The sequence below is a fragment of the Haliotis cracherodii genome, unplaced genomic scaffold (assembly GCF_022045235.1).
Source record: "Haliotis cracherodii isolate W230 unplaced genomic scaffold, xgHalCrac1.p SCAF_16, whole genome shotgun sequence".
Lineage (NCBI taxonomy): Eukaryota > Metazoa > Mollusca > Gastropoda > Lepetellida > Haliotidae > Haliotis > Haliotis cracherodii.
Genome location: NW_027266271.1, coordinates 11040109 through 11063026, shown reverse-complemented (window position 1 = coordinate 11063026; position 22918 = coordinate 11040109). Strand labels below are relative to the sequence as shown.

The window sequence follows — 22918 nt, the reverse complement described above, 5'->3', positions numbered from 1 at the left end:
AAAACTTTTGGTGTGAAAATTATCAGATATGTTCAAATGTTCACAGTAAGCTTATTTCTTTCTTATACTTGAAAGTTTTGGACTTTGGGTATTTCGTATGGCTAAAATGAATGAAAGGACCAATCTTTCAATCTTCAGATTAAAATCTGTGTATGAGCAGCTTCGTGACCCAAGATGAATTATTTACCATATTTTTGTACTCTTTTAATCTTCAATTAGTATGAACATCAGCCTTGTTCAAAGACTTGCTCATATTACAAAATACCTTCCCGAAAGCCTCAAAAATAAGCTTTGTGGCACATTTTATGCTTACTTACGCGTTTAGTGTTGTCATAACTCAAACAGAGTACTCCTTAATATGAACACTATCACAGTAATTTCTGAAGGTTTCACTGAATTCGTAAATTATGCAGATCATATGGACCAAAAATAGCCCACATACTACCTCGTCCTTTGACAATTGTGGTAGACTATACTGGACATGTTCAAGCAAGTACCAAACAGCTTCCCATTTTTATATCATTTTTTATACATTATTTTGTATTTATCATTTTCCGCTTAAGAAAACTGTGTTTGTGCCAAAGCTGGGCATCCACTGACAAAGTTTTGGACAGTCTCATTACATTCATTACATTATCTACATTTCATATTTACATTTTGATGCAAAATCACACATTGACGGTTTCGAGCGGGAAGTGACTGGTCCTGAGCAGCAAACAGAAAGCCTTCTGTTTCACTTTTCAGGCCAGCCAACTCTGCAGGGTTGCTGATCCTATCAACACACTGCACTAAAACACGATGCAGTGGTGGCTCAGATAGCCTCTCCTTGAAAAACACTCATTTCTGAACCGTCCTGCTGTACAGAACCATCAACAAAATCAACACTGACATTGAGATTATGTCCCACATACTTGGCGTGTTTAAGAAAACTGTGGAATGCCTCCTTTTCATAATGAGTCTTCACATTATTATTATGATCATCATTATCATCATTATTATTATTATTTATCTCTTATTCTCCAATATCATATAATTAAACACATCTGATTCGAAGTATGTAGGCAAGAAAAGTCCATTAACATACTTCTCTCTTTCTTTCATAGTGCAAAATGATTGAACAGTCACGCTAAATATAAGTAAACTTCAAAAGCTTACAGAAAGGACAGAACATTACACCAGGAAGCCTTCGACCACACAGTACTACACATGTCACAGGAATTGGACCAGCCCAACACTGCTGCTGACCCAACTCATTTCTGGGTCGTATCGACAATCCACATGACGACCCGGTATTGACACTCCCATGTGAAGGAAATATCACATAACAAAGTATGACAACAGAACGTAATTAGTTATCGTCCAACCAAACCTAAACGACCAATTTACTCTCCAACATGTCCCCATATGTCACAGTAATGGCCACGCATAATCACTTATCCTCCCCAAAGCTCAATTTGTCGATATATTTCTTAAGATATACTACTCATTGCGTTTTACCACTAAACAAACCAAAGATTGAGCAATGCCTCTTATGTTTTATTATTGATTGACCTGGCAAGATTGTTACTACGTCATAAACTGTTTGGGGCTGATAAGGATTGGTGTGTACACAGAATACATACAAGCCGGTTAATCGAGGTCAAACTGTTGGCTCGTACGGGTGGGGTTCCACTTACCCATAAAACCCGGGGTATATGTAAGATCAGGTGTGTTCACGATCAGTGTCGCGCCTAGCGGATATAGATAGCAACGTGTCTGGCTATACCTGCATCAGTATATTCGTATACCCGAGGGAACTATCAGGAGGTGTATTTCGCCATTGTGAGGTAAAGACTTTTACTCATTATTTTTGTACCTGTGTTTAATTTGACTTTATTTTTCCCATGTTAAGGAAACTCCGACTGAAATAAAAATGTCCAGATACTGAAATATCGTTTCACTGGCGTATATAACATCCTCTTTAATTATAACAGCAATGCGATATTTTAATCAATCATTTATGGAGGAAATATTTGTTGAGCTTATCGCAGATATACTTACAGTGTGTTTCTCTTATCGATCAGTTACCATTAGTCCTTTTGCGAGTTTTGTTTGTCCACTGTCACAAACAAGGAAAGTTATATAATCTGAAGGCCATACTCCTGACTAAGAGTCTTAAAGAAAGAATCGATCAAGAAAACTGATTAATAGTAATAAATAAAAGCCTCAACACCCTTTCCGTAATCATAAAAATGTCTGCTGAAAGCATTGTACGGTTCCGACTATATCATACAGAACACGGTGTATTATGTCTAGACGTGTCATCAGAAAACTGTTTTAAACCAACACTCTTATATATCTGTTTTATTGTCAATCAGTTTATCTATATTTGTGTAGGTTTAATGGCTGTCTATATTTCTTAGTTACATCGTTCCCTGTTTGTACTCCGCCTATGGAAATAGCTTAATGTTCATATCCACTGTTTTACATGACATTGTGGACAACCACGGCACTGGATATGTCCGTTTTCCTGTCTGTCCATCTGTTGGGGGCTGTGGTGTAGCCATGAGTTGGGGCAACAGACACTAACCTTTCTATGCAAATTGTGTGCGTGAGGTTGCGACCAATAGATCAGGACATGCTTACCAATATCTCGAACACCTGGTGTCCTCATTAATTTCAGTGATCCATTCATACAAGTTCCATGTCACTTTTGCTTATCACGCCTAATGGAATCTGTTTCGGCAGATAACCGAGACCGACTATTCTCTGTCGTTGATAATATATATATATATATATATATATATATATATATATATATATATATATATATATATATATATATATATATATATATATATATATTATATACGGGCACTGTGGAAAGCCAATTCTTGGTATTGCTAAAAGTGTCGTAAAACGTCAAACCTTCGTTCCTTCATGCAACTTCATCAAACTTCATTCATTCATCCTGCATCTGTCTATGCGTCAGTCTCTTCACTTATCTATGATTCTTATATATGTGTAATTATTGTCACCCCTAGATATATGCGCCTTTGTGAAGCGGTAATGATTGTCATCCCTAGATATATGCGTCTTTGTGAAGCGGTAATTATTGTCATCCCTAGATATATGCGTCTTTGTGAAGCGGTAATTTTTGTCATCCCTAGATATATGCGTCTTTGTGAAGAGGTAATTATTGTCATCCCTAGATATATGCGTCTTTGTGAAGAGGTAATTATTGTCACCCCTAGATATATGCGTCTTTGTGAGGCGGTAATTATTGTCACCCCTAGAAAGATTCGCCTTTGTGAGGCGGTAATTATTGTCATCCCTAGATATATGCGTCTTTGTGATGCGGTAATTATTGTCATCCCTAGATATATGCGTCTTTGTGATGCGGTAATTATTGTCACCCCTAGATAGATGCGCCTTTGTGAAGCGGTAATTATTGTCATCCCTAGATATATGCGTCTTTGTGAGGCGGTGATTATTGTCATCCCTAGATATATATGCGTCTTTGTGAGGTGGTAATTATTGTCATCCCTAGATATATGCGTCTTAGTGTAGGGGTAATTTTTGTCACTGCAGATCTACCCACCATCTACCTAGATGTTGGTTATGTCTGACATACTACTGCACAGTGTAATGGATGTGGCGAGGTACCTAACCATTTCTAATCTCAGAGGTCTACACTATTGATAGGTATGTCCTGTATGGTGCTGTTATCTATAACGCGCTTTGGTTGCTAGAGATATTGTACTACGCATTGGAATGTGGCCACGCCTTACAATTGCAGCTAGTATGTTAAGACGATTTGGCATCTATGTGTAAATTGTCCACGTCGAACTGTCAGGCACGACCCGATAACATGACGCACAAAAGGTATGGGCCATACCGCTGTCTTATCACATCTATATTTACTCTAAACATAGTACTTACAGATTTCTCAAAAAACAATAAATTCACTTGTCACTCATAGAAAAGGATATGAGTGAGTGAGTGAGTGGGTGGGTGAGTGAGTGAGTGAGTGAGTGAGTGAGTGGGTGGGTGGGTGGGTGGGTGGGTGGGTGAGTGGGTGAGTGAGTGAGTGAGTGAGTGAGTGTGAGTGAGTGAGTGAGTGAGTGAGTGAGTGAGTGAGTGAGTGAGTGAGTGAGTGTGAGTGGGTGAGTGAGTGAGTGAGTGTGAGTGAGTGAGTGTACAGATTTAAGCAATATTCCAGCAATATCACCGAGATGAATACCAGCAATGGGCTTCTCACATTTTCTGGCAACTTAACGACACCCTTTGAGCGAAAACTCAAAGAAATGAGTTCATATTTCGGGTCAAAGTAGGATATTCAATGATATTCATAGTAGCTATAATGTTTTCGTGTGGCCATTCATCCAACAATAACTGTTGGAAAATAACCTCACGCCCCACACAGGCATATTGGGTAACTGTACACCCACCGGTGTCGTGCTGACATCAGGCACGACGTGCATCCTCCTGCGTCAATACATGATCTCGTGACCTCTCCCTAACTCTCTGTGAGGAGAACGTGATCACGACTAACCACACAAATCCGTATTTGGTATTGAATCACGATTTGTGTTGACATTACAGCCTATTTGATCATATGTGTATATACGTTTGGGATTAGCTGTCACTGAGCTTAGCAGGATACTTGATACAATATGCGTGTCTCTTCCTTGTGTGGTTGGAATGACTGACTGTAAATATTCATGTGAAGCGATGAGTGAACACAGAAGGGACTAGAAATAGAGCTTATGTGTTTGTTTGTTTGTGTGTGTGTTTGCGTTCGTGCGTGTGTGTGTGTGTGTGTGTGTGTGTGTGTGTGTTTGTGTTCGTGTGTGTGTGTGATTGTGTGTGTGTGTTTGTGTTCGTGTTCTCGTGTTTGTGTGTGTGTTCGTGTGTGTGTGTGTTTGTTTGTGTCCGTGTGTGTGTGTGTTTGTTTGTGTCCGTGTGTGTGTGTGTTTGTTTGTGTCCGTGTGTGTGTTTGTGTGTGTGTTTGTGTGTGTGTGTGTGTGTGTGTGTGTGTGTGTGTGTGTGTGTGTGTGTGTGTGTGTGTGTGTGTGTGTGTGTGTGTGTGTGTGTGTGTGTGTGTGTGTGTACCCGTGTGCACCGGTATTACACACAATTTTAAACACAGTTTAACATGGAGACCCCTGAGCCTAGGTTCGATTCCTCACATTGGGACAATGTGTTCTCGTGTGTGTGTGTGTGTGTGTGTGTGTGTGTGTGTGTGTGTGTGTGTGTGTGTGTGTGTGTGTGTGTGTGTGTGAACCCGTGTGCACCGGTATTACACACAATTTTAGACACAGTTTAACATGGAGACCCCTGAGCCTAGGTTCGATTCCTCACATTGGGACAATGTGTGAATCCCATTTCTGCTTACAGAATATTGCAAAATAGGTCATATAAAGCAACTCACTCACTCGTTTAATATGTGTCGTCCACTGTGGATGTGGAGTTTTTGGGTAAAACATTAGACACCTGCTATATATACATCCATCAAAACGACATTCAAATAAATTAATAAACATTTCAAAAACATTTTGGACAACATGATGGTTTCCGATACATTCATTCTATTGATGTAGGTATCAATCCCAAACTGACCCGTGAAGATTCTGGGTAGAATAGGTCTTCAGCGACCCATGTTTGTCGTAAGAGGCGACTAACGGGATCGGGTGGCCAGGCTCGCTGACTTGGTTGATACATGTCATCGTACCCCAATTGCGTGGATCGATGCTCATGATGTCAATCACTGGATTGTCTGGTCCAGACTTGATTATTTACACACCGCCGTCATATAGCTGGAATATTGCTGAGTGTGGCGTTAAACAACAAACAAACAAACAATCCAAAACTACAACATTCATAACAATATGCCAAATCTCTCAATGTGTCATTGTTTAAAAGTGAGTGAGTTTGATTTTTTCGCCGCTTTTAGCAATATTCCAGCAATATCATGGCGGGGGACACCAGAAATGGGCTTCACACATTGTGCCCATGTCGGGAATCGAACCCGGGTTTTCGGCGTGACGAGCGAACGCTGTAACCACTAGGCTACCCGACCGCCCCATTGTTTTATAACATGCCCATGGTACCCACGTGAATCTGTGTATCTGTGACTCATTGACCTTCACCTTCCAGCTACAGTAAACTACGTTTATAACGAACACGCTTATAACGAACTGACGGATATAACGAACTTACTTTTTGTCCCGACTATTTGCTGTAGTTATGCTGTATATATGCTATAACGAACTACGCTTATAACGAACTAAAATTAGAGGTCCCTTTGAGTTCGTTATAACCGCAGTTTACTGTACAATGTTACCGTTGACGTTCTGCTGCGACTTGGTGCCCACCGCGCAGATTTGTGAACGAGAAATCATTATGTACTGTATAGTGAGTGAGTGAGTGAGTGAGTTGGGTTTAACGCCGCTTTTAACAGTATTCCAGTTATATCACGGCGTGTCAGCTTAATGTGGGAGTAAAGCCCGGAGTGATGCAGGACTCAGACGTTTACCACTTCGGTGAAACCCACGAGCACGGGTATGGTGCTGACAAACCTAGAAACATAATCGGGGCGAACCGGGATTCGAACCCACAATCATAGGTTTCTGGCGTGCCCAAGGGACGCAAGTCTGCACAGCGAATCGCGTCGCCTTAGACGGCTGGGCCACCCGTGCCCCCTGTACTGTATAGAACATATAGTAGATGATACAACCTACATACATATTTAGACTTTTTAACCTATAGACTTCAAAACAGGGTTGATTAAGCGCCAAAAGCGTGCGTTGCATGTATATAAATTAAATCGTCAACTCTAAGGGACATCTATAATCTTATCTACGTCACATGCATAGAAACAGCATTAAAACCACTTGTCATGACAAAGGACACGGTAGGGCAAAAACCCAACTGGCTAATGAGATAAGTTTTATTTATAAAATGAACCAAGCTTTTAGGATTGTAAAATGATATAACTGTTGTCGTATGCGTTCACGTGGGTGCCCTCCCTGTATCACTATTTGTCAGTGAAGGTCGAGGTCACTTCCAAATAAGGAATGGTTTTGGTCTGAGGTTATTGGCGGATGACCAAAACGGGGTAAATCTTTCAACATTTTGCAATTTGTCCAGATGAGCTGATAATTGCTGCAAATCCCACTTTTTATTTATATCACCTGTCAGTAAAAAGGTTCAATAGTTAAGGCAGTGTAGAGGTTGATTTTTCAGATCAAATTCGCCACATCAAAGAAATTTTGAGCCATATATCGAAGTGGTATAAGACGTCTGTTAGACCACCATGCCGATCAGATCTGCAGGTTATCTCGGAGCGTTTACAATCCTGAATTTTGAACGAGGCGCTTAGCTTTATGACACGTGGATGTAGCTCTGCACTACAAAAATACAGAAATGATCAACCAATCTCACACACGCTGATGACGTGGGTAGTACGCGATTCGGAGAATGGTTATGAGGGTTGTTCGTTCAATCACTAACGTATCCAAGAACCTTGTGAAAATCCGGGGGAATTTATGTCTTACAATCCTACTAAACTCTCAGGAGCTTTGTTGTGTACTTGTGTTTGGTGGATAATGTCTGGTTGGGATTTATGGTTTCCCAAAGACGCACAGATGACTGGCTTTGAGTTATGTGTAAACACTTGTTGGAAAACACGAGGACCTATATAAAGCTTAACTATCTCATCATATTTTGCAATATAATGTTGGAGAGTGGTCTTTATTCGTGGTCAGTTTTTATTCTTCGTGGTGCAGACTGAGCACATGTTTTCATAAAAGTCTCCCCAAATATATTCATGATCCCTAACTTCTTTTGCTCAGTATGTATCATGTATGTGATAACACGTAACTCTGTTTTAAGACGTAATCGATCAAAGTAAAGTGCACTTGGAACATAGCAGTCATTCAAATGTCAATGGCAGACGGCTCTTGAACCAGGTTTACTTACAGGCGTTGTCAAGTGGTTGCTATGTACCACAAGGATACGATGATGTCATACACATATGAGAGTTAACAGGAGAGCTGGTCGAATGTCCGATTGCGAAAATTTATCTGATTGATAGTGCAATACAAATAACTTAGTGGCAGTACCTGTCTTTAAAGCATATCGACGTTTAATATTTTCACGGGGGCACGGGTGGCCCAGTCGTCTAAGGCGCCGTGATTCGCTGTGCAGAGTTGCGTCCCTTGGACGTGCCAGAAACCTATGATTGTGGGTTCGAATCCCGGTTCGCCTCGATTTTGTTTCTAGGTTTGTCAGCACTATACTAGTGCTCGTGGGTTTCACCGAAGTGGTAAACGTCCGTCACACATTAAGCTGACACGCCGCGATATAACTGGAACACTGTTAAAATAGGCGTTAAACCCAACTCACTCACTAATATGTTTCACAAGGTAACACACTACACACTTTTCCAGCTTATAAGCAATGTACACATAGTATCCTACAAGAGAACCAAAAGGTGACCCTGCTTGTCGAAAGAGGCGACTAACGGGATCAGGTGGTCAAGCTCGCCGACTTGGTTGATGCATGTCATCGTATCCCAATTGCGTAGATCCATGCACATGATATTAGTCATTGGATTGTCTGGTCCAGACTCGATTATTTACAGACCGCCGTCATATAGCTGGAATCAACAAACAAACAATACTTGAGTGAGTGAGTGAGTGAGTGCCTTATGCATCCTGGCTGCAACCTTATTATTCCTATACTTATTACGTTCTGCAAGAGAACACATGTACACCAGCAGAATTTCTGCCTTTTAATTCCTGAAATTATTGTCCTCCAAGAGGTGATTTGAAATGGGGTTTAACGTCACGTTCAAGATTTTTGAATGCATGTGCATGTGCTTGTTCTAAAAAAAATTAGTGCTAGCTCACTGAGATACAATGCCGCAGTTTAACATGAATACCCCACTTAGACACAGTATACTCTGACTCCGAGCCGACCAATCCTTGTTTTAGCACCTTAATGCCGAGGGTAACGTGTGTTTTCAACAGGACATTGCATGTAGCTATCACTCATTTTTCAGGTACCAAGATGGGGACTTCCCGACATATATTTTATGCGCTCTTGATGATATCCGCACATATCCACTCATCATATGGTAAGTTAGTTAGGAAAGAACTGTTTATTCAATGAAATGTTAATTTTTGTAAATTATATTTGGAACACGCAGTGGACACCTCAAGAACATGAAGCAAATATTGCATGGTTTTGTTCAAGGTCTCACGGTGTTCTTCAGGCAGACATCTCATCGTCCTTGACAGAAAAAGCGAAAATGCCAAGCTCTCTGGTGTCCTTTAAATTTGTAACACATTCCTCTTAGTCGTTTTATATCTTGTGTTCTACCAAAAAAAATAATTATACATTTACATTTCTCGAAACCCAAAACTCGGCATATTAAAACCTGCAAACCAGGGCCCAGTTGTTCAAAGAGATCTTAGCGCTAAGATGATCGTAACTTCTATACTTTAACTTACGACAGTCGTAGTGCTAAGATCGCTTTGTGCAAGTGGGCCCTGAATGAGATGTATGAAAGCACACGAACAAGGTATTGTAATTTAAAGCCTCTCAGTGACCAATCAGATCAGAACATTGAGTTCTTTCGTTCAAATGTATCTGAACGTGTGAATGATAAGACAATACTTGCAGAACGAATAATGATGACAAGCTCGTCATTTATGGCACAGGACGCGATAGAGTAATTTGGCTAAAATATGCACATCTTTTCATTTTAGCTTCATCCAGTACATCAGTCTCGGTAAGCGGGTCTACATCAGACAGTGCAACTGACAGTACGACTGGCGGGTCTACAACAGACAGTGCAACTGGCAGTACGGCTGGCGGGTCTACAACAGACAGTGCAACAGGCAGTACAACTGGCGGGTCTACAACAGACAGTGCAACTGACAGTACAACTGGCGGGTCTACAACAGACAGTGCAACAGGCAGTACGGCTGGCGGGTCTACAACAGACAGTGCAACTGGCAGTACGGCAGGCGGGTCTACACCAGATAGTGCAACTGGCAGTATAACTGGCGGGTCTACAACAGACAGTGCAACTGGCAGTACAACTGGCGGGTCTACAACAGACAGTGCAACTGGCAGTACAACTGGCGGGTCTACAACAGACAGTGCAACAGGCAGTACGGCTGGCGGGTCTACAACAGACAGTGCAACTGGCAGTACAACTGGCGGGTCTACACCAGATAGTGAAACTGGCAGTACGGCAGGCGGGTCTACAACAGACAGTGCAACTGGCAGTACGGCTGGCGGGTCTACAACAGACAGTGCAACTGGCGTTACGGCAGGCGGGTCAACACCAGACAGTGCAACTGGCAGTACAACTGGCGGGTCTACAACAGACAGTGCAACTGGCAGTACGGCTGGCGGGTCTACAACAGACAGTGCAACAGGCAGTACAACTGGCGGGTCTACAACAGACAGTGCAACTGGCGTTACGGCAGGCGGGTCTACAACAGACAGTGCAACTGGCAGTACAACTGGCGGGTCTACAACAGACAGTGCAACTGGAAGTACGGCTGGTGGGTCTACAACAGACAGTGCAACTGGCAGTACGGCAGGCGGGTCTACAACAGACAGTGCAACTGGCAGTACAACTGGCGGGTCTACAACAGACAGTGCAACAGGCAGTACGGCAGGCGGGTCTACAACAGACAGTGCAACAGGCAGTACGGCTGGCGGGTCTACAACAGACAGTGCAACTGGCAGTACGGCAGGCGGGTCTACAACAGACAGTGCAACTGGCGTTACGGCAGGCGGGTCTACAACAGACAGTGCAACTGGCAGTACAACTGGCGGGTCTACAACAGACAGTGCAACTGGAAGTACGGCTGGTGGGTCTACAACAGACAGTGCAACTGGCAGTACGGCAGGCGGGTCTACACCAGACAGTGCAACTGGCAGTACGGCAGGCGGGTCTACAACAGACAGTGCAACTGGCAGTACGGCAGGCGGGTCTACAACAGACAGTGCAACAGGCAGTACGGCAGGCGGGTCTACACCAGACAGTGCAACTGGCAGTACGGCAGGCGGGTCTACAACAGGCAACACCACGACAGTTCCAACAACACTGGCTCCCATTGCTTCAACATCTTTTCCCGTCAAAACACCTTCTCTTGGTAAGTGCATATCAAAAGTTTTTATTACAACTGGTTCGTATCGTTATCTATCGTGCAGTTGTCCCATTTTCGATCACGAACGTTGACACTACTTAATTCCGTTGATACCACCTAATCTTGTTTAGCCGACATACTCGTTTATCCGACATAATCATATGCAACCAACCAGATTAACGGGACTTGACTGTACTTCATTTGGGGTGCCATTGTGTAATAAAGGGTACCCCACTATTCTATAGCTAGGTCGTATAGGAACAAATCTACCCTTCTGTGATTGTATTATTAGTTCTTTTATTGGATGGTTACATCTGGGGGAAAGCATTTCAGTTAAAATCATGATTTTCTCAAAGATGTTTCATATCAATATTGACAATGCATTTATACCATCAGCTATTCTTGCCGCTCCAATTGATGTATGTATGAATGTATGTATCCTGCACGTATGTTTCAGATGGTGCGCTGTACGCGTTTCACTTCACAGTTATTATAGATGGAGATGAGAGCACAGCACAAGAGAGTATATCCGCCATCCTTGACGTGGTAGGTAGCACAAGAACACATGACGTATAAGAATCTTTTACCCACATGGTGACGAGACGGGTGGTAAGATATTAAATCTGTACGTCATACGTGTGTCGTACGAGGTTGACCTCGATATATTAGTTTTGATTGTATAACCGTGACCTGTGACACTGGAACTACTTTTTTCATTCATAAAAAAAATCGAGAGACGTCAGAATTTTTGCAACTTCAAGGCAGAACTGAAGGAATCTCACGAAAGCGAGTGACACCACTAGTCGGATTACCACCTTTTGGCAATACAATTGTAAACAATGAACAAATATAAGAAAGAAAATATTATAACACAAATTCAAACAGGTTTTATTTCATATCACAATGCGTAAATTCACCCTACTTGGGTAGAAGTGGTATGAAACTTAAATCTTATCTAGTGTTCGGTATGCGTGAGAATAATAGAAAACGTTCCACTGAAACAGCATCACAACTGAACACATATTGGTCATTGATCAAAGGTTTCACTGTCTGCCAACGGAACAAATAATATCTTGTCATTGCATCAACACACCGTCATGGAGGAAAACACCATGAACAAATACGTGGACAGCAACAACTCGTCTCCAACCAAGTGAGTGAGTTAGTTGGGTTTAATGCCGCTTCGAACAGTATTCAAGTTATATCACGGCGTGTCGGTTTAATGCGGGAGGAAAGCCCGAAGTGATGCAGGTTGCAGACTTGGGTGTAGCCCACGAGCACGGGTGTGATGCTGACAAACCGAGAAACACAAACCTTCTACCTTGCCGAAGGGATGCAGCGAATTACGGTGCCTTGGACTACAGCCATGACACCCCCACCCTCCACCACCACCCCCAACACACACACACACACACACACACACACACACACACACACACACACACACACACACACACACACACACACACACACACACACACACACACACACACACACACACACACACACACACACACACACACCGCTCCCACACACCCGTCCTTGGCACAATTCAATTCTTAAATCTCCACTCAAAGAATATGTTGCAATAGTTTTTTAACCAACATAACTATTCATATTTAAAATTTCAGTTCAGAACGTACTTTAAGGAAGTGAAAGGTTTCTACGGATTGAAGCTTGATACTACAACCATGTACGTATAAATATATATTCTTACCTCTGTAATGAAATTGTTAATTGCGTTTGGGACATATTGCAAAGCCATTATACATATTATCAGGGAGTCTATGCAAGATTCAAACACAGCTTAATAAGGTGAGATGAAAACATGCGCACGTGTGTGCGTGGTCTTGTGCTTCTCAGGCAGGGTAACAACAAGTACAATCTTTTAACGTCTTTCTTGGTATGACGCGGCCGGGGATCGAACCTTCCGCACTCGGTGACGCTGCATCCACAACACCTCGGAGGCGGTTCAATCCATGAATAAGATTAGTTGTACGCTGTTGATTGTCATCACCCTCACTTTGTACGTCCGTTATCTTGCAGAAAGACCGTTAGGCGGAAGCGAGACACAGGGTGAGTATACGAGGGTTGAAGATTGATGGAGGTGGGTGGGTGGGAGTTATTCATTTTCGGCATACTATGACATTGCATACAATATATATAACACATTTCGATTTGGTGTAATAAGCATAGTGTGAATGGTACGAACTGAAAAAAACAAACTGGAGTGGTAAATATTTCATTATTAATTGCTACGCCACTTTCGTTTCAACGCGTAACGTACGTCATACAGACGATATATTCGTCTTATATTCTATGCTAGAAGTCTTCCTTATGCGCTCCATGAACTGAAGTACTTCCCTATCATGGTGAGTGAATCAGTGATCTTAACTTCTAATCACTAACCCGAAGTGTGTTTCTGAGAAAGGATTAAAAAACAGTATTTCAAATCCCCTTTTTTTAATTTATGAAAAGTTGAGCCTTATAAAACTACTTATAAAACTGCCTAACCATATTGAAAAATTTAGTAAGTGTTGAATTGTTACTAGTATGATAAATTAAATAACATCCTTTCCAGGATCAATACGATTGACAAAATATCCAATGCATAGATGATATATTGCAGACCTAAAACAAGGAAGAACTTAAAAGCCACCTTCACTGCTAGCGATGTTTATACGCCTGACGCAGACAAAGCAAATCTGTGGGTCGAAGATGTGGAGGATGCCATTGAGAATGCCACAATTCATAAAAATGCCAACGTCACGTTCTCCACTGATGAAAATTACAAGAACGATCTCGTGCAGTGTAAGTAGATTGGAAATTGTGGGTCAGTTCACAGGGATGCCCATGCATGTTTAAATTCCTCAATCCACACTTACGTATATATGAATTATGATAGTACAACTGCAACATTTAGCGTCTACACGCTAGATGACGTGAAAAATGGCAGATGCGGTTGTTTTCAAAGTAACGTACGTTTCTGTACGTTAACAACACGTTTTCGAATGTACACAGTATATTAACTTCAGGTCAGTTTTGAGGTGAGGTGAGGTGAAATGGGGTTTAACGTCGCGTCCAAGATTATTGCACTTATATAGCGACGTGCATGCACGTGTGTGTGTGTGTGTGGCTGCTGGTAGCTCACTGAGATACCATGCCACAGTTTAACATGAATACCCCACTCAGACACAGTATACTGACTCCGAGCCGACCAGTCCTTGTTTTAGTCCCTTAATGCCGAGCGCCAGACAGGGTAACAACAAGTACCATCTTTTAACGTCTTTTGGTATGACACGGTCGGGGATCGAACCCCGGACCTTCCGCTCTCCGGGCGGACGCTCTACCATTAGACCACGGAGGCGGTCAGGTCAGTTTTGAGTTGATATCAGATATATGTGATTGCTTCGCTCATTGACGCGATCCTTAAGCATGGATGCCAACGCCTTCCCGTGACCGAATTGCTGACAAGGAGTGAGAAATGAATAGTTTTCTATACTACTCAACATTTGCTAAGGTCCAAAATAGTCATCGTCAGGTGTGGTCCTAAGCAAAACTAATGTTGAGTAGTATATTTCACAGTCGCATTTTATTACTCATTTTTAGAAAACGTATAATTTCCATGCAGCAGAACATGATTGTATGTTGACACAACAGACCTAAACAAACAGAAAAAGATAAATACAACGAATGCATTTTCAACTATGCTGCAGTTGCGGAGGATGTGGGGAATCTTTGCGGAGCAGTTGGACAGGATATCTGTGCTTTCAATCAGATATGTAATAAAACCAAGCAATTGTGTTACCATCGCTGTGAATTTCTCAAGTGTGGGGATCATGGGGAATGTCAAGTTGTTGGTTTAGATGAGAGTTCCATTCAAGCAAAATGCCAGTAAGTATACCAAACACTATTAAACCAGTCCAGAATAACAACTCGCAAGCGTGGATATACATTCATACAAGTGAGTTGGGTTCAACGCCGCTTTTAACAGTATTCCAGTTATACCGCGGCATGTCAGCTTAATGTGGGAAGAAAGCCCGGTGTGATGCAGGTCTGACATTTACCACTTCGGGGAAACCCACGAGCACAGGTATGGTGCTGACAAACCTAGAAACATAATCGGGGCGAACCGGGATTCGAACCCACAATCATAGGTTTCTGGCGTGTCCAAGGGACGCAACTCTGCACAGCGAATCGCGGCGCCTTAGACGACTGGGCCACCCGTGCCTCCCATTCATACAAGTATTGGTCGAAGATATGAACTCATAATTGATACTCGCTTTGCGTGAGCTTCATGTTTCGAATGGAAGTGGAGGTTTTATTAATTTAGCAATGATACTGTAATGATTTTGTCCACGGACTGACCCAGTCGACCCATGTTTGTCCCAGATGCTCGAGTGACGGCTTGTACGACTACAGTGGTGACGACTGCCGGACTGAAGTCATGAACTGGGTGTACATACTGGTCATTACGTGCAGCGTCGGCGGAGGCATCATCCTCATCCTCGCTGTCGCCGTCATCTGTTGCTGTTTCAGAAAAAGAAGGGCGCCAAAGTCTGACCGGTCATTGTAAGGATTATACCTCGCCTGATAACAATGGCGTTTTTTAATGTAACAACACATTTATCACTTTGAGGATACCAGCTTTAAAGAAAATACTTAAAGTAAATAAGAAAAAGAACATTATTACAATGTATTATAAATTCCGGCCATTGATACTTTGTAGAAGCTCGACCCCATTAAGAGAACTTCAAGACGTAACGTAAAGATCCTTTTGTCAACAGTTACAATGGGATAAAACAGTATTGATACAATATTATAACATGTAAAGAATTAAGAAGCAAGTAACATTTATAGCAAAACGCATGGTAACAAGCAAAAAACAAGCATCATGATACATTCCAGCATCAAACAAAAGTTCCTTGAATAAATATGCTCGTCCAAGTCGCAAACATATACTTCTCAGAGGAACTAAGGGCCGCCCGACATTTTCATATTCCATAGTTAATATGTCATGCCATGACAGATTAACTGTAGTAATATGAAACACTTGGATGTTCTTTAACTTCTTTTGAGTAGAGTATATCCGTTTTGTCAAACTGTTATGAAGAATTTTCTTGTCTTCAGACTTGACGGCTACTCCGAAGGTGGACACGATATTTCACTGCAAGATTTCAGTCAACGCAGATCCCTGGTGAACCCACGCTTTAAGTCAGGTTATTCCAACATGGCGCACAGCAACGAGGTAATGGCATTGTCATCCCGTTCACTCTCATTAACCCGTCATCAAGTGAGTGAGTGAGTGAGGTAACATTTAACGTCTCATCGGCATTATTTCAGCCATATAGCGACAAGAACAAGTTGATGTATGCACACGTGAGTCATGAATACAAAGTTATATTTGAATTTTTTTTTGTCAAGAATATTATTTATAACTGTTTAAACACGGGTTGTATGCCACCAGTAACCAAAGTAAGGCGAAAGATAGGGTTGCCCAAAGTTGAGAAAAGTGATATTTTCATTACAGTGAACATAACACTTGATATTCAAATGCAGTGAACATAATACTTTGATGGAACTATTGTCATACAAGACTTAGCTCCCCTCAAATTGTGTCCCTTTATCGTACATGTAAGTGTCTTGCCCGTACACAAACTGTTGACTTCTTTTTTATAAGTTAATAACTGTAAATTTCTCATTTAACTCGTCAATCGAGACTGTTCGTTTCGCAAAGCCCATTTTCATTACTCGACCAGCGTGTATTCTTTCGCTTCCAACAGCGGTCTCGTAGTTTTCAAGAATAGTTTTTGTTAGTGTTGATTTTGAATATAATCATAATTATCTATATGGATGACTATGAATGTTACTTTTGTTTATATTTTTTAAGATTTTGCAAACACAAAACTACTTTTTAAGTCGCAAATACAATAGGTGGTGAATCGTCCTGTGTGTTAGGCAGGGAGAACTTACGTTTCAAGGTTTTACATTTGTAAAATAGATATTTCACTCAACACATGAAATCCTCTTTTTATTTATCTGCCTATGTCTGGTGCGTTTGTTAATATCCCTGACAAAAGCTGCTGGTGGTGGTATAGCTTAAGGGCGACCTGGTCCGTTTGGCCCTCTTCATTAAGAGTTGTTACCTCCCTTAACGAATTATTCCCCCTTAATGGTCCCATAATGCAACTGACTTCAGGGAGCAATCCAACAATGGCGGATAGCAATCTTAGGAAACAAAACGAAGTTACAGACCTGGAATAACTTAGTGTATGAGTGAACATCAGACATATGATGGATAACTTGTATGTTTTTCAAGTTAACAATACAGTTACATTATACATGACCCCCATCTCATGTCTCCAGGGTTACCAACCTGATAGCTACGACCCGTACTTCTACCAGTCAGACAACAGGTCATGGCTGCATTCGCCTGAGGCCAGCGCCGCCATGGAGAGGCAGTACAGAGCTGAGAAGAGCTTCAAGTCGGGTTTCAGTAGCATCGACACCGACAGGAGTGTGAGTATTGCGGACGTTGATGCCATCCCGTTGTCCTAACAACGTTATCCTCACTCAACATGCATCTGATTGGCCACTCAACGTCTTGAAAAGCTAATACAAGTCTCCCACAATTTACTCTATCCGTTTTTTGAGTTACCTTCGTGAGATTATAAATGTCACACACAATAGTCTCTTTTACATTTGCGACATGCTTACCCGTTTCGCTAACACTTGGTGTCATCACTGATTTTCAGTGATCCATTCATTTAAGTCTCACCGCAACTTTCACGTTCAATGGAATGTGGTTCGGCGGATAATCGAGACTAGTTATGTATATAGTTAATCTATGGCGTTGACGTATTATATTTACTTTTTATCTTGTAATGTCAGGGGCGGTCGGGTAGCCTAGTGTTTAAAGCGTTCGCTCGTCACGCCGAAGACCCGGGTTCGATTCCCGACATGGGTACAATGTGTGAAGCCCATTTCTGGTGTTCGCCGCCGTGATATCGCTGGAATATTGCTAAAAGCGGCGTAAAGCCATACTCACTCTCTGTAATGTCAAATCGTCACGTGTGGCATCAGGAGTAGAATGTACGTCACTGTCCGAGCTCAAAGTTCGCGTACACATGGAAGAACCAAACCATTCAAACCAGTAAATCATCCCGTTTGTACCAGTGACGACCAGTATTGACAAGTAAAGAGTATTGACAAGTAACCAGTATTGACAAGTAACCAGTATTGACAAGTAACCAGTATTGACAAGTAACCAATGATCCGCGTCGGCCTCGTAGTTTACTCAAAACAAATTGACTTCCCCGAACTATTATGTTTTGGTAGACCGTCCACTTGACCAATGTGGGGCGGTGGGGTAGCCCAGTGGTTAAAGCGTTCGCTCGTCACGCCGAAGACCCGTGTTCGATTCCTGACATGGGTACAATGTGGAGATGCCCACTTCTGGTGTCCCCCGCCGTGATATTGCTGGAATATTGCGAAAGGCGGCGAAAACACTCACTCACTCACTTGACCAATGTTTTTGGATCCACCGTTTAATGAAACAAGCCGTTTAAGGTCATATATTCATCTTTCTGTATGCATTTCGAGTCCAGGAATTCTATCGTAACTATATAATTTCCTCTTTGTCGATCCAGTTGATGTTTGTGTAGTAATGCCATATATTGTTATCAATGCACCTTTTGTTTCCAGTATGCAATAAAGAGGCCACAGGTGTCTCCGAGGGCTGTTGGAGGTATGTACTGATTGTCAAATCAGTGAATTTATATCTCCATATTTGACTTTCAAGGGTTTGAGAAATAAATGCAATAATTATTGAATTTTAGCAGAATATGTCCCCAGTACCTTATCTTGTCTTCCTGTGGGGATTCTTGGTTAGGATGGGTCCTCCGTATCCCCTGCCTGTCTCCCTGTGGGAATTCAGAGACAGAATAGGTCCCCAGGATCCCCTGCCTGTCTCCCTGTAGGAATTCAGAGACAGAATAGGTCCCCAGTATCCCCTGCCTGTCTCCCTGTGGGAATTCAGGGACATAATAGGTCCCCAGTATCCCATACATGTCTCCCTGTGGGAATTCAGAGACAGAATAGGTCCCCTGTATCCCCTGCCTGTCTCCCTGTGGGAATTCAGAGACAGAATAGGTCCCCTGTATCCCCTGCCTGTCTCCCTGTGGGAATTCAGGGATAGAATAGGTCCCCAGTATCCCCTGCCTGTCTCCCTGTGGGAATTCAGAGACAGAATAGGTCCCCAGTATCCCATACATGTCTCCCTGTGGGAATTCAGAGACAGAATAGGTCCCCTGTATCCCCTGCCTGTCTCCCTGTGGGAATTCAGAGACAGAATAGGTCCCCAGTATCCCCTGCCTGTCTCCCTGTGGGAATTCAGGGATAGAATAGGTCCCCAGTACCCCCTGCCTGTCTCCCTGTGGGAATTCAGGGACAGAATATGTCCCCAGTATCCCCTGTCTGTCTCCCTGTGGGAATTCAGGGACAGAATAGGTCCCCATTACCCCCTGCCTGTCTCCCTGTGGGAATTCAGAGACAGAATAGGTCCCCAGTATCCCATACATGTTTCCCTGTTGGATTAAATTAGAAGAGACCTCTATGGCCAGTAACCCATACTTGTCTCCAAACTGGTTTCCAGAACAGAGGTATTTACGTAAAACCGATATGTTCGCTGTGTAAGCCGACGGTTTTTAAGTTTATACCTCCATAAATGCAATCATATATTGAAATCAATTCTTATAAATAAATAAGTCACCAACAATACCTTCATGGATTGATTATTTAATCATTAACACAAAATTAATGAAACGAAATCGGTGATTCATTCAGCACGATGCAACAAGCTCCGCCCACTTTATTATCAGCCAATCAGGAAACATCAGACCGCTAGTTGGCGCGGCCTTTTCGTTCCTAGCTTTGCAACATTAACGCAAAAGTTTACTTCTTTAACCCAATTAAATGTCATAGAATCACTTACGGTTTATTTCTGTACAGACGAACAACTGTAGGACACATAAGGAGCACTGATTTCCCAGAAAGTGGTTCCGGATACGTCCATGGCCTGGCAGTTCCGCTGTGGAAGAACTCCTGGAAGTGCTTCACCAAGGTCCAGACAGTGCTTGAAGTCACGAATACTACATGGCCAATGACAACTACGGCTCCAGTCTCATCAAAGAGCCAGTATCATATTTTCAAGTATTAACAGTATCACCAGACGAGTATGTTTTGCATGGGATCATCGTGCTGTATGCAGCAACATTTCATCAAACTCATCAAAGACAACACGAATGCCAGGAATGTGTACCTAAACGTTTCCATAACTCATTTCGCATTACGGAAAGGTGTTATACAAGGTTACACACTTCGACCACGTTTATAGCAGCATTGCCGGAGAGAAGGTGTTCTTTGTTTGTTATATTTCCTAAAAAAACGTTGACATGTAGACGTTTTGTCTTGTCTCAATATAATTAATAACCTAATATCATATTTCGAAATCTTTTAACTGTTCTCAGAATGGATATGTAACTACTGTTATTCCGTTCATATTTACCGTTAAAGCTACGTTCATTGAATGCTCAATCGTTCATTCCAGTATTATCAAATATAGTAGTAATATAATTATATTAATATAGTGAATGAGCTGTTTTTTCGTATATTCATACTATATATAGACCAATATCCACATCGCTTCAACAAAACTGATGGACCAAGCTGTCTGAATTGCCTGTTGTGTTTGATAATCAAGGTGCTCCTGCTACCGTGTGGGTATGCTAATATATCATCCTAACAGAAGGAGTATAAAATATACTTGATACAGTGGAGCCTCGTTCATCCGGAAGCTGTCTTCGGGGCGATAGTGTTTGTAACGTCTTTGAATATGCAAAGGGACACAACTCCATAACCATGATTCGTTTATCTGGATATCTGTTAACCCGGGCATTTTGGCTGGGAACGGCACAGTCCGGATTAAAGAGGTTTCACTGTTGTCTTATGTATCCTGCACATCATTTGAGATAATAAAGCCGTCCACTTGCCTCTGAATATCAGTCTGTGAGAGTCCTGTGTGTAAAACAAGAAAGAAAATATTTTGATATTTTAAGTTACATGGACTAGTCATTGATTAAATATTACTCAAACATGCCTGAGACATTGAATTAATTGGTTATAGGGTGAGTTATCGAAATAAATATTATTAATCAATATAAGAACATTAAATGAAATATTGATGATCAAGATAAATATAGAAACGTGAACTGAACATATTTGTTAATGACAAATCAGATGGTTTCTTATTCCTCTTGGCTTTCTCTTAAAAAAAATCTCCAACGTTTTATTTTATTTTATTTTATTATTTTTAAAATTTGGGTCGGTTTATGGATAAGCCAAGGAACAAATACGCCATGCGAATAATGTAAATGCCATTGTTTGCCTCACTTCGCTCCCCAGGGGCAATAGTTGACATTGTTTTAGGTGCAAGGGGTTTGGTGGTAGTTTGGTTTGCTTCGTGCGAAAGTACTTTGAATTGGTATTTAGAGTCATATTCGTTAAAATTCATTGTGATTATTTTACTCAGAATCCACATTGTGTGAATGGAAATGTAAGTAATAACACTGTTTGAATTGATTGATCTTATACATGTATATATTTCCTTGGACATTTACTGCCCGTGACTAGCTGCGACGAGAAGCACATGCTTTTGTTGATCATGGTCATGATATCATGGCAGGAAGTCTAATGTATATTATGTTTTATTGGTATATTTTATTGTAAAGGAACAAAATCAAGAACTATTTTGTCAAATTGTGTTTGAGTTCTTTATTAGCTAAATACTTTCAATTATTTGTCTATGAGTGGGTAAGTGAGGCTTTAAGGCGCTTTCAGCGGAGGACAACAGTGATTATAAACTTCAGTAACGCCTCTCTTACTCAGTAGTGAGTGAGTATGATTTTACGCCGTTTTGAGCAATATTCCAGCGATATCACGGCGGGGGACACCAGCAATGGGCTTCACACGTTGTACCCATGTCGGGAATCGATCCCGGGTCTTCGGTGTGACGAGCGAACGCTTAAACCAAAAGGCTACCCGACCGACCCCTTACTCACATATTGTGAGTGAGTTGGAGTGAGTGAGTGAGTTGGGTTTAACGCCGCTTTTAACAGTATTCCAGTTATATCGCGGCTGACAAACCTAGAAACATAATTGGGGTGAACCGGGATTCGAACCCACAATCATAGGTTTCTGGCGTGTCCAGGGGACGCAACTCTGCACAGCGAATCGTGGCGCCTTCGACGACTGGGCCACCCGTGCCCCCGAGTGAGTTGGAACTTGAAACAACATTTCAGTTGTAAGTCATGTCAGCTCCGTGTGGAAGAAATACCAAGAGACAAGTATAGTCTCGTACATCGTGGACGTTTGCCTGTTTGAGTGAGTGAGTGAGTGAATATGCCTTTCGCTTTTAGCAATATACAGTTAACTACGTTTATAACGAACTGACGGATATAAAGAATTTATTTTTAGTCCCGACTATTTGTTGTATATATGCTGTATGTATGCTTATAACGAACTACGGTTATTACGAACTAAAATAAGTGGTCCCCTCGAATTCGTTATAACCGTAGTCTACCTTACAAACAATATCACGGCAGGGGGCACTGGAAAATGGGCATTCCACACTGTACCCAAGTGGGGATGCGAACCAGGGCCTTCGGCGTGAAGAGCCAACGCTTTAACCGCTAGACTTCCCTCACTCC

General features: G+C 41.9%; 1 protein-coding gene across 1 annotated transcript; it reads left to right on the top strand.

The window, feature by feature from the left end:
* Positions 1-1679: 1679 nt before the first annotated feature.
* LOC139463818 (uncharacterized) lies at positions 1680-21928 on the top strand. Its single transcript, XM_071245153.1, has 13 exons — positions 1680-1826; positions 9047-9121; positions 9756-11159; positions 11611-11699; positions 12785-12846; positions 13200-13229; positions 13783-13964; positions 14870-15047; positions 15546-15725; positions 16284-16401; positions 17520-17672; positions 18858-18900; positions 20163-21928. Exons 2-13 carry the CDS (start codon positions 9055-9057, stop codon positions 20174-20176), a joined length of 2520 nt encoding a protein of 839 aa, XP_071101254.1. The 5' UTR covers positions 1680-1826; positions 9047-9054; the 3' UTR covers positions 20177-21928.
* The last annotated feature ends 990 nt before the right edge of the window (positions 21929-22918 follow it).